The sequence below is a fragment of the Rhinoraja longicauda genome, chromosome 39 (assembly GCF_053455715.1).
Source record: "Rhinoraja longicauda isolate Sanriku21f chromosome 39, sRhiLon1.1, whole genome shotgun sequence".
NCBI classification, from domain to species: domain Eukaryota; kingdom Metazoa; phylum Chordata; class Chondrichthyes; order Rajiformes; family Arhynchobatidae; genus Rhinoraja; species Rhinoraja longicauda.
The window spans coordinates 3155033-3167171 of NC_135991.1; the positions used below are offsets into that span (position 1 = coordinate 3155033).

At 46.2% G+C, this 12139-nt stretch overlaps 1 protein-coding gene across 1 annotated transcript in view; it reads left to right on the forward strand.

Moving 5' to 3' along the window:
- The window catches only part of ufc1 (ubiquitin-fold modifier conjugating enzyme 1), a 109676-nt gene that overhangs the window by 84483 nt on the left and 13054 nt on the right, over window positions 1–12139 (forward strand). The window contains exon 6 of the mRNA XM_078430171.1: window positions 9248–9338. Within this exon, the coding sequence (XP_078286297.1) occupies window positions 9248–9338 (91 nt within the window). The remainder of the gene's footprint in view (window positions 1–9247; window positions 9339–12139) is intronic.

The following is a 12139-nucleotide window of genomic DNA, read 5'->3' on the forward strand; positions in this document are numbered from 1 at the left end:
ATGTAATAAACAAAACTTCAAGGATACCGAATATAAACACTTTGTTACATTTGTCTGCCATTCCTTTGCATCCTGGCAAAATGTCCCAACTTTCCACAGCTAAAACACTCACAGTCATTTTCCACTGTGGAATGTCACTTATGTCCATGTCCCTTGCGAGTGGTAGTAGATGTGATCCTGTTAACTTGTCTTCCTCCATCCAATCTCATGGTCTGAAACTGGGTTTCTGTGGCTCCAAATGAACAGGCAATTTTCCATGTTTCTCCCAATGTTCGTCAATCACCTTTCTCCAACAACTTGCATCTTAAGTTATTTGATTTGTAACGTATTCACAGAGTAATACATTGATACTGTGTGAAAACAGGCCCAACTCGCCCACACCGGCCAACATTGCCCCAGCTACCCTAGTCCCACTTGCCTGCACTTAGTGCATAACCCTCCAAACCTGTCCTATCCATGTACCTGCCCAACTGTATCTTAAACGATGGGATAGTCCCAGCCTCAACTACCTCCTCTGGCAGCTTGTTCCATACACATACCACCCTCTGCTGATAAAGTTACCCCTCGGATTCCTATTAAATCTTTTCCTCTTCACCTTGAAACTATGTCCACTGGTCCTCGATTCCCCTACTCTGGGTAAAAGACTCTGTGCATCTACCCGATCTAGTCCTCTCGTGATTTTGTATACCTCTATAAGATCTCCCCTCATCCTCCCTCGCTCCATGGAATAGAGACCCAGCCTGCTCAATCTGTCCCTTTTGCTCACACCCTCTAGTTCTGGCAACATCCTCATAAACTTTGCACAACCTGATGCCTGATTTGATTATTCAACACAGCTCCTCTCTTGTACATTTTCTGTGATCTCAATTCCCTTTGTCCTGTTTTCGCACTTTAAACTTCCTTATCTATGTATCTCCCTCCCCCTGACATCAGTCTGAAGAAGGGTTTTGTACCTTTGATCTTAGCCAAAAGGCTGATTGACATTTGTTAGTATCTGGTGGAAACATGGGTCGATTGAATGGAACAGTTGCAAACTTATATAATTGATATTGTTTGAGTTATGGTAAATTATCACTGATTCTTGAGACTTCTGAGCATTCTTCTGATTTCAAATTTTTCAGCAAGGGGCTAATCTTTTCGACTGAGATGAGCAAAAACTTTTTCTGTGAAAAGACAATAGACAATAGACAATAGGTGCAGGAGTAGGCCATTCAACCCTTCGAGCCAGCAACGCCATTCAATGCGATCATGGCTGATCACTCTCAATCAGTACCCCGTTCCTGCCTTCTCCCCATACCCCCTCACTCCGCTATCCTAAAGAGCTCTATCCAGCTCTCTCTTGAAAGCATCCAACGAACTGGCCTCCACTGCCTTCTGAGACAGAGAATTCCACACCTTCACCACTCTCTGACTGAAAAGGTTCTTCCTCATCTCCGTTCTAAATGGCCTACCCCTTATTCTTAAACTGTGGCCCCTTGTTCTGGACTCCCCCAACATTGGGAACATGTTTCCTGCCTCTAATGTGTCCAATCCCCTAATTATCTTATATGTTTCAATAAGATCCTCCCTCATCCTTCTACATTCCAGTGTATACAAGCCCAATCGCTCCAGCCTTTCAACATACGACAGTCCCGCCATTCCGGGAATGAACCTAGTGAACCTACGCTGCACGCCCTCCATAGCAAGAATATCCTTCCTCAAATTTGGAGACCAAAACTGCACACAGTACTCCAGGTGCGGTCTCACCAGGGCCGGGTACAACTGTAGAAGGACCTCTTTGCTCCTATACTCAACTCCTCTTGTTATGAAGGCCAACATTCCATTGGCTTTCTTCACTGCCTGCTGTACCTGCATGCTTCCTTTCAGTGACTGATGCACTAGGACACCCAGATCTCGTTGAACACCCCCTCTTCCTAACTTGACACCATTCAGATAATAATCTGCCTTTCTATTCTTACTTCCAAAGTGAATAACCTCACACTTATCTACATCAAACTGCATCTGCCATGTATCCGCCCACTCACACAACCTGTCCAAGTCACCCTGCAGCCTTATTGCATCTTCCTCACAATTCACACTACCCCCCAGCTTAGTATCATCTGCAAATTTGCTAATGGTACTTTTAATTCCTTCATCTAAGTCATTAATGTATATCGTAAATAGCTGGGGTCCCAGCACCGAACCTTGCGGTACCCCACTGGTCACTGCCTGCCATTCCGAAAGGGACCCATTTATCCCCACTCTTTGCTTTCTGTCTGTCAACCAATTTTCTATCCATGTCAGTACCCTACCCCCAATACCATGTGCTCTAATTTTGCCCACTAATCTCCTATGTGGGACGTCGAAGGCTTTCTGAAAGTCGAGGTACACCACATCTACTGACTCTCCCCTGTCAATTTTCCTAGTTACATCCTCAAAAAATTCCAGTAGATTTGTCAAGCATGATTTCCCCTTCGTAAATCCATGCTGACTCGGAACGATCCTGTTACTGCTATCCAAATGCTCAGCAATTTCGTCTTTTATAATTGACTCCAGCATCTTCCCCACCACTGATGTCAGACTAACTGGTCTATAATTACCCGTTTTCTCTCTCCCTCCTTTCTTAAAAAGTGGGATAACATTTGCTATCCTCCAATCCACAGGAACTGATCCTGAATCTATAGAACATTGAAAAATGATCTCCAATGCTTCCACTATTTATAGAGCCACCTCCTTAAGTACCCTGGGATGCAGACCATCAGGCCCTGGGGATTTATCAGCCTTCAGTCCCATCAGTCTACCCAAAACCATTTCCTGCCTAATGTGGATTTCCTTCAGTTCCTCCATCACCCTAGGTTCACCGGCCCCTAGAACATTTGGGAGATTGTGTGTATCTTCCTCAGTGAAGACAGATCCAAAGTAACAGTTTAACTCGTCTGCCATTTCTTTGTTCCCCATAATAAATTCCCCTGCTTCTCTCTTCAAGGGACCCACATTTGCCTTGACTATTTTTTTCCTCTTCACGTACCTAAAAAAACTTTTGCTATCCTCCTTTATATTATTGGCTAGTTTACCCTCGTACCTCATCTTTTCTCCCCGTATTGCCTTTTTAGTTAACTTTTGTTGCTCTTTAAAAGAGTCCCAATCCTCTGTCTTCCCACCCTTCTTTGCTATGTTATACTTCCTCTCCTTAATTTTTATGCTGTCCTTGACTTCCCTTGTCAGCCACAGGTGTCTCTTACTCCCCTTAGAGTCTTTCCGCCTCTTTGGGATAAATTGATCCTGCAACCTCTGCATTATTCCCAGGAATACCTGCCATTGCTGTTCTACCGTCTTCCCTGCTAGGGCCTCCTTCCAGTCAATTTTGGCCAGCTCCTGCCTCATGCCTCTGTAATTCCCTTTGCTATACTGTAATACTGACACTTCCGATTTTCCCTTCTGCCTTTCCATTTGCAGAGTAAAACTTATCATGTTGTGATCACTGCCTCCTAATGGCTCTTTTACCTCTAGTCCCCTTATCAGATCAGGATCATTGCACAACACTAAATCCAGAATTGCCTTCTCCCTGGTAGGCTCCAGTACAAGCTGTTCTAAGAATCCATCTCAAAGGCACTCTACAAACTCTCTTTCCTGGGGTCCATTTCCAACCTGATTTTCCCAGTCTACCTGCATGTTGAAATCTCCCATAACAATAGACAATAGACAATAGGTGCAGGAGTAGGCCATTCAGCCCTTCGAGCCAGCACCGCCATTCAATGCGATCATGGCTGATCACTCTCAATCAGTACCCCGTTCCTGCCTTCTCCCCATACCCCCTCACTCCGCTATCCTTAAGAGCTCTATCCAGCTCTCTCTTGAAAGCATCCAACGAACTGGCCTCCACTGCCTTCTGAGGCAGAGAATTCCACACCTTCACCACTGTCTGACTGAAAAAGTTCTTCCTCATCTCCGTTCTAAATGGCCTACCCCTTATTCTTAAACTGTGGCCCCTTGTTCTGGACTCCCCCAACATTGGGAACATGTTTCCTGCCTCTAATGTGTCCAATCCCCTAATTATCTTATATGTTTCAATAAGATCCCCCCTCATCCTTCTAAATTCCAGTGTATACAAGCCCAATCACTCCAGCCTTTCAACATAGGACAGTCCCGCCATTCCGGGAATTAACCTAGTGAACCTACGCTGCATGCCCTCCATAGCAAGAATATCCTTCCTCAAATTTGGAGACCAAAACTGCACACAGTACTCCAGGTGCGGTCTCACCAGGGCCCGGTACAACTGTAGAAGGACCTCTTTGCTCCTATACTCAACTCCTCTTGTTATGAAGGCCAACATTCCATTGGCTTTCTTCACTGCCTGTTGTACCTGCATGCTTCCTTTCAGTGACTGATGCACTAGGACACCCAGATCTCGTTGAACACCCCCTCTTCCTAACTTGACACCATTCAGATAATAATCTGCCTTTCTATTCTTACTTCCAAAGTGAATAACCTCACACTTATCTACATTAAACTGCATCTGCCATGTATCCGCCCACTCACACAACCTGTCCAAGTCACCCTGCAGCCTTATTGCATCTTCCTCACAATTCACACTACCCCCCAGCTTAGTATCATCTGCAAATTTGCTAATGGTACTTTTAATCCCTTCGTCTAAGTCATTAATGTATATCGTAAATAGCTGGGGTCCCAGCACCGAACCTTGCGGTACCCCACTGGTCACTGCCTGCCATTCCGAGAGGGACCCATTTATCCCCACTCTTTGCTTTCTGTCTGTCAACCAATTTTCTATCCATGTCAGTATCCTACCCCCAATACCATGTACCCTAATTTTGCCCACTAATCTCCTATGTGGGACCTTGTCGAAGGCTTTCTGAAAGTCGAGGTACACCACATCCACTGTCTCTCCCCTGTCAATTTTCCTAGTTACATCCTCAAAAAATTCCAGTAGATTTGTCAAGCATGATTTCCCCTTCGTAAATCCATGCTGACTCGGAATGATCCTGTTACTGCTATCCAAATGCTCAGCAATTTCGTCTTTTATAATTGACTCCAGCATCTTCCCCACCACTGATGTCAGACTAACTGGTCTAAAATTACCCGTTTTCTCTCTCCCTCCTTTCTTAAAAAGTGGGATAACATTTGCTATCCTCCAATCCACAGGAACTGTTCCTGAATCTATAGAACATTGAAAAATGATCTCCAATGCTTCCACTATTTCTAGAGCCACCTCCTTAAGTACCCTGGGTTGCAGACCATCAGGCTCTGGGGATTTATCAGCCTTCAGTCCCATCAGTGTACCCAAAACCATTTCCTGCCTATATAACATATAACATATATAACAACTACAGCATGGAAACAGGCCTGTCCGGCCCTGCCAGTCCACGCCGACCATTCTCCCTGACCTAGTCTCATCTACCTGCACTCAGACCATAACCCTCCAATCCCCTCCTATCCATATACCTATCCAATTTACTCTTAAATAATAAAATCGAGCCAGCCTCCACCACTTCCACCGGAAGCCCATTCCATACAGCCACAACCCTCTGAGTAAAGAAGTTCCCCCTCATGTTACCCCCTAAACCTTTGTCCCTCAATTCTGAAGCTATGTCCCCTTGTTGGAATCTTCCCCACTCTCAAAGGGAAAAGCCTACCCACGTCAACTCTGTCCGTCCCTCTCAAAATTTTAAAAACCTCTATCAAGATCCCCCTCAACCTTCTACGCTCCAAAGAATAAAGACCCAACCTGTTCAACCTCTCTCTGTAGCCTAAGTGCTGAAACCCAGGCAACATTCTAGTAAATCTCCTCTGTACCCTCTCCATTTTGTCGACATCCTTCCTATAATTTGGCGACCAGAACTGCACACCATACTCCAGATTCGGCCTCACCAATGCCCTGTACAATTTCAACATTACATCCCAACTTCTATACTCGATGCTCTGATTTATAAAGGCAAGCATACCAAACGCCTTCTTCACCACCCTATCCACATGAGATTCCACCTTCAGGGAACAATGCACAGTTATTCCCAGATCCCTCTGTTCCACTGCATTCCTCAATTCCCTACCATTTACCCTGTACGTCCTATTTTGATTTGTCCTGCCAAAATGCAGCACCTCACACTTATCAGCATTAAACTCCATCTGCCATCTTTCAGCCCACCCTTCCAAAAGGCCCAAGTCTCTCTGTAGACTTTGAAAATCTACCTCACTATCAACTACTCCACCTATCTTAGTATCATCTGCATATTTACTAATCCAATTTGCCACACCATCATCCAGATCATTAATGTAAATGACAAACAACAGTGGACCCAACACAGATCCTTGGGGCACTCCACTAGACACTGGCCTCCAACCTGACATACAATTGTCAACCGTTACCCTCTGGTATCTCCCATTCAGCCATTGTTGAATCCATCTTGCAACCTCACTATTAATACCCAACGATTTAACCTTCTTAATCAACCTTCCATGTGGAACCTTGTCAAATGCCTTACTGAAGTCCATATAGACAACATCCACAGCCTTGCCCTTATCAATTTCCCTGGTAACCTCTTCAAAAAATTCAAGAAGATTAGTCAAACATGACCTTCCAGGCACAAATCCATGTTGACTGTTTCTAATCAGGCCTTGATTATCCAAATAATTATATATATTGTCCCTAAGTATCTTTTCCATTAATTTTCCCACCACAGACGTCAAACTAATAGGTCTATAATTGCTAGGTTTACTTTTAGAACCTTTTTTAAACAAAGGCACAACATGCGCAATGCGCCAATCTTCCGGCACCATCCCTGTTTCTAATGACGTTTGAAATATTTCCGTCATAGCCCCTGCTATTTCTGCACTAACTTCCCTCAATGTCCTAGGGAATATCCTATCAGGACCTGGAGACTTATCCACTTTTATATTCTTCAAAAGTGTCCGTACCTCCTCTTCTTTAATCCTCCTAATTTCCATCACTACTCTACTTGTTTCGCTTACCTCACATAATTCAATATCCTTCTCCTCGGTAAATACCGAAGAAAAGAAATTGTTTAATATCTCCCCCATTTCTTAATGTGGATTTCCTTCAGTTCCTCCATCACCCTAGGTTCTCCGGCCCCTAGAACATTTGGGAGATTGTGTGTATCTTCCTCAGTGAAGACAGATCCAAAGTAACGGTTTAACTCGTCTGCCATTTCTTTGTTCCCCATAATAAATTCCCCTGCTTCTGTCTTCAAGGGACCCACATTTGCCTTGACTATTTTTTTCCTCTTCACGTACTTAAAAAAACTTTTGCTATCCTCCTTTATATTATTGGCTAGTTTACCCTCGTACCTCATCTTTTCTCCCCATATTGCCTTTTTAGTTAACTTTTGTTGCTCTTTAAAAGAGTCCCAATCCTCTGTCTTCCCACTCTTCTTTGCTATGTTATACTTCCTCTCCTTAATTTTTATGCTGTCCCTGACTTCCCTTGTCAGCCACAGGTGTCTCTTACTCCCCTTAGAGTCTTTCCACCTCTTTGGAATAAATTGATCCTGCAACCTCTGCATTATTCCCAGGAATACCTGCCATTGCTGTTCTACCGTCTTCCCTGCTAGGGCCTCCTTCCAGTCAATTTTGGCCAGCTCCTGCCTCATGCCTCTGTAACCACCGTAGCATTACATTTGTGACACGCCAATTTTATCTCCTGATTCAACTTGCACCCTATGTCGAGGCTACTGTTTGGGGGTCTATAGATAACTCCCATTAGGGTCTTTTTACCCTTACAATTCCTCATTTCTATCCATACTGATTCAACATCTCCTGATTCTATGTCACCCCTTGCAAGGGAATGAATATCATTCCTTACCAGCAGAGCAACCCCACCCCCTCTGCCCACCTGTCTGTCTTTTCTATACGTTGTGTACCTGAATATTCAGTTCCCAGCCCTGGTCCTCTTGTAGCCATGTCTCAGTGATCCCTACAACATCATACTTGCCCATGACTAACTGAGCCTCAAGCTCATCCACTTTATTTTTTATACTACGCGCATTTAAGTACAACACTTTAACTTCTGTATTTACCTCCCCTCTCACATCGGTCACAAATGGCCCTTCCCTTAATCTCTTTTCCCCTCTAGAACTTCTGTTCCCATTCTTCCTAGAGTCTTCTGCAATATCTCCTGTATTCCCTTAACCTCATCTTCATATTCACAATTTGTTAACTCCTCCCCCCCACTACTTAGTTTAAAGCCACAGGTGTCACACTAGCAAACCTGCCTGCCAGAATGTTTGTCCCCCTGCTGTTAAGATGTAACCCGTCCCTTTTATACAAGTCACCCCTAGCCCAGAAGAGATCCCAGTGGTCCAGAAATCTAAATCCCTGCTCTCTGCACCAGCCCCTCAGCCATAAATTCATACCCTCTATCTCTCTGTTCCTGGCCTCACCAGCACGAGGTACCGGTAGCAGTCCAGAGATAACCACCTTCTCAGTCTTTTTCCTAACTCTCTAAACTCCCGCTGTAGCACCTCCTTCCTCTTCCGCCCGACGTCAATCTGGAATTCTCTGCCACAGAAGGCAGTGGATGCCAATTCACTGGATGTTTTCAAGAGAGAGCTAGATTTGGCTCTTGGGGCTAAAGAAATCAAGGGATATGGGGAAAAAGCAGGAACGGAGTACTGATTTTAGATGATCAGCCGTGATCATGTTGAATGGGGGTGCTCGCTCAAAGGGCCAAAGGGCCTGCTCCTGCACCTATTTTCTATGTTTCTATGACCCGAAAAGTCACCCATTCCTTCTATCCAGAGATGCTGCCTGTCCTGCTGAGTTACTCCAGCATTTTGTGACTATCTTCGGTTAAACCAGTATCTGCAGTTCCTTCCCACACATTCATCTCCACAGATGCGACCCTCAGAAACTTGACATAACCTTGTGACAAACTGAGCAATGGTTTCCCCTCCTGTGGGCAGCAGAGGTGCTGCCTTACAGCGAATGCAGCGCCGGAGACCCGGGTTCAATCCCGACTACGGGTGCTATCTGTATAGGAGTTGTACGTTCTCCTCCGTGACCTGCGTGGGTTTTCTTCGAGATCTTCGGTTTCCTCCCACACTCCAAAGACGTACAGGTTTGTAGGTTAATTGGCTTGGTAAATGTAAAAATTGGCCCTAGTGGGTGCAGGATAGTGTTAATGTGCGGGGATCGCTGGTCGGCGCGGGCCGAAAGGGCCTGTTTCTGCGCTGTATCTCTAAACTCCCTCTGGCTTTGCTTCCTGAAGTCGACCGCTATTTTCGTTCTCTCCATGCAGAGGGGGAAAGATTTGCCTAACGGACCACTTCAAGCCACTGTGGGCACGCAACGTCCCGAAGTTTGGGTTGGGTCACCTGATGGCACTGGGGGTGAGTACCCGAAACTGTGGCAACCATTTTAATTTTTCGCTTAGTTTCGAGATACGGCATGGAAACAGGCCCCACAGCCCACAGAGTCCACGCCGACCATCGATCAGCCGTCCACGCCAGTTCTATGTTATCCCACGTTCTCACCCACATCCAAGGCACGGTGGCACAGCGGTAGAGTTGCTGCTTTACAGCGCTAGAGACCCTGGTTAGATCCTGACTACGGATGCTGTCCCTAACGAGTTTGCACATCCATAAATTTATGTTGATAAGTTCATAGTCATCATCATAATCATGCTTTATTAGCCAAGAATGTTTTGCAACATACGAGGAATTTCATTTGCCACACAGTCATGAATGAATGAATAAGTTTATTGGCCAAGTATGTGCATATACAAGGAATGTGCCTTGGTGCTCTGCTCACAAATGACAACACAAACATACTGTTAACAATAAAGAATAAATCATTAACACATCAAAACAATAAGGATACAATAGACAATAGGTGCAGGAGTAGGCCATTCGGCCCTTCGAGCCAGCACCGCCATTCAATGTGATCATCATGGCTGATCATTCTCAATCAGTACCCCGTTCCTGCCTTCTCCCCATACCCCCTGACTCCGCTATCCTTAAGAGCTCTATCTAGCTCTCTCTTGAATGCATTCAGAGAATTGGCCTCCATTGAATGCATTCAGAGAATTGGCCTCCAACATTACGGTCTAAACATGTGGGTGAAAATAAACCAGAGTCATACCAATAAAAAGCAACAGCACAAAATACATTTTAACATAAACATCCACCACAGTGACTCCTCCACATTCCTCACTGTGACAGAAGGCCAGAAAAAGTTCAATCTCTTCCCTTCTTTGTTCTCCCGCGGTCGGGGGCCTCGAGCCTTCCGTTGATGGGATGATCTTACTCCCATAGCCGGCGGCTTTTGGGCCCTCCGCATCGGGGCGACCAAGCTCCTGCATTGGGGGGGGGGGAAGTCTCGGCTCCCCCGGGCTGAGTGATCGGAACCGGGTCGGGGCTGGTCGAAACCTTCTCCCGACATCGGTCGCTACCCGAGACCGCCAGCTCCTCGATGTTGAAGTCCGCAGGCCGCGGTTGGAGTGTAGGATCCCAGGCAAGGGATCGCACGTTCTGGTGGTAAGTCCATGGCCCCGCGGTGGGGCTGCAAGTCAGTCCCACGCAAGGCCGCCAGCTCCATGATGTTAGGCCGCAGAACGACCTGAGATACGACTCGGAAAACAGTCGCATCTCCGGCAAGGTAAGAGAGTTTAAAAAAAAGTTTCCCCCGACCCACTCCCCCACCCCCTACATAAAACAAACCATAGAACATTAACACAAACTTTTAAAACACACTAAAAATAACAAGAAAAGACGAAAAAAGATAAACAGACTGTGGGCGAGGCTGCCATCGCAGCGCCACCCGGTGGATGGAGCAGACTTAGGTCATTTGGCCCATCATGTCTACACCGCCATTCAATCAGGGCTGATCTATCTTTCCGTCTCTACACTATTCTCCTGCCTTTTGCCCCATTACCCCTAATGTCCGTACTAATCATACGTTCTCCCTGTGACAGTGTCGATTTTCACCGAGTCCTCCGGTTTCCTCCCTCACTCCAAATACGTGCTGGTTTGTAGGTTTATTGGCTTCTGTAAATTGTAAATTGTCCCTAGTGTGTAAGATAGTGCTAGCGTAGGGGGTGATCGTTGGTCAGCGCGATCTTGGTGGGCCGAAGGGCCTCTTTCCGCGCTGTAATTCTAAACTAAACTAATGTGTAAACGGGCGATTGTTGATTCGGTACGTGCTCGGTGGGCCGAAGGGCAAATTTCCGCGCTGTATCTCTAAGCTAAACTAGATTTTTTTAGATTTAGAGATACAGCGCAGAAACGGGCCCTTCGGCCCACCGGGTCCGCGCCGCCCAGCGATCCCCGCACATTAACACGATCCTACACCCACTAGGGGCAATTTTTACATTTGCCCAGTGTGGGAGGAAACTGAAGATCTCGGAGAAAACGCACGCAGGTCACGGGGAGAACGTACAAACTACGTACAGTACAGCACCCGTAGTCAGGATCAAACCTGAGTCAACGGCGCTGCATTCGCTGTAAGGCAGCAACTCTACCGCTGCACCACCGTACCGCCCTTACTAGTGTATGAACAGGTGATCACTGGTCGGCGTGGACTTTGTGGGCCGAAGGGCCTGTTTCCACGCTGTAGCTCAGAACTAAACTAGTGTGTGAACGGGCGATCGCTGGTCGGCGCGGACTCGGTGGGCCGAAGGGCCTGTTTCCACGCTGTATCCCGAACGTCTAAAGACCATGTTAACAAAACTCATCCAACTTGTTAAAATGCAGTCGTGGACCCAGCATCAACTGGTCAAGGACCTCCAAATCTAAAAACTACCCTCTGCCTCCTTCACTCAAATCAATTGTGCATCCAATTTACCAGCTTCCCCGAGATCCCGTTTGATCCAGTCTTGCACACGAGCCTTTTCATGGTCCGGTGTGATGGAAAGTATGAATGAGCAGGATGTTTCCAGTAGTGGGAGAATCCAGCACCAGAGGCCACAGCCCCAGAATACAAGGACGTGCCTTTGGAAAGGAGATGGGGAGGAATTTCTCAGCCAGACGGTGGTGAATCTGTGGAATTCTTTGCCACAGACGGCTGCGGAGGCCAAGTCAATGGATATTTTTAAGGCGAAGATGGACAGATTCTTGATTAGTACGGGTGTCAGGGGTTGTGGGATGAAGGCAGGAGAATGGGGTTGAGAGGGAAAGATAGATCATCCATGATT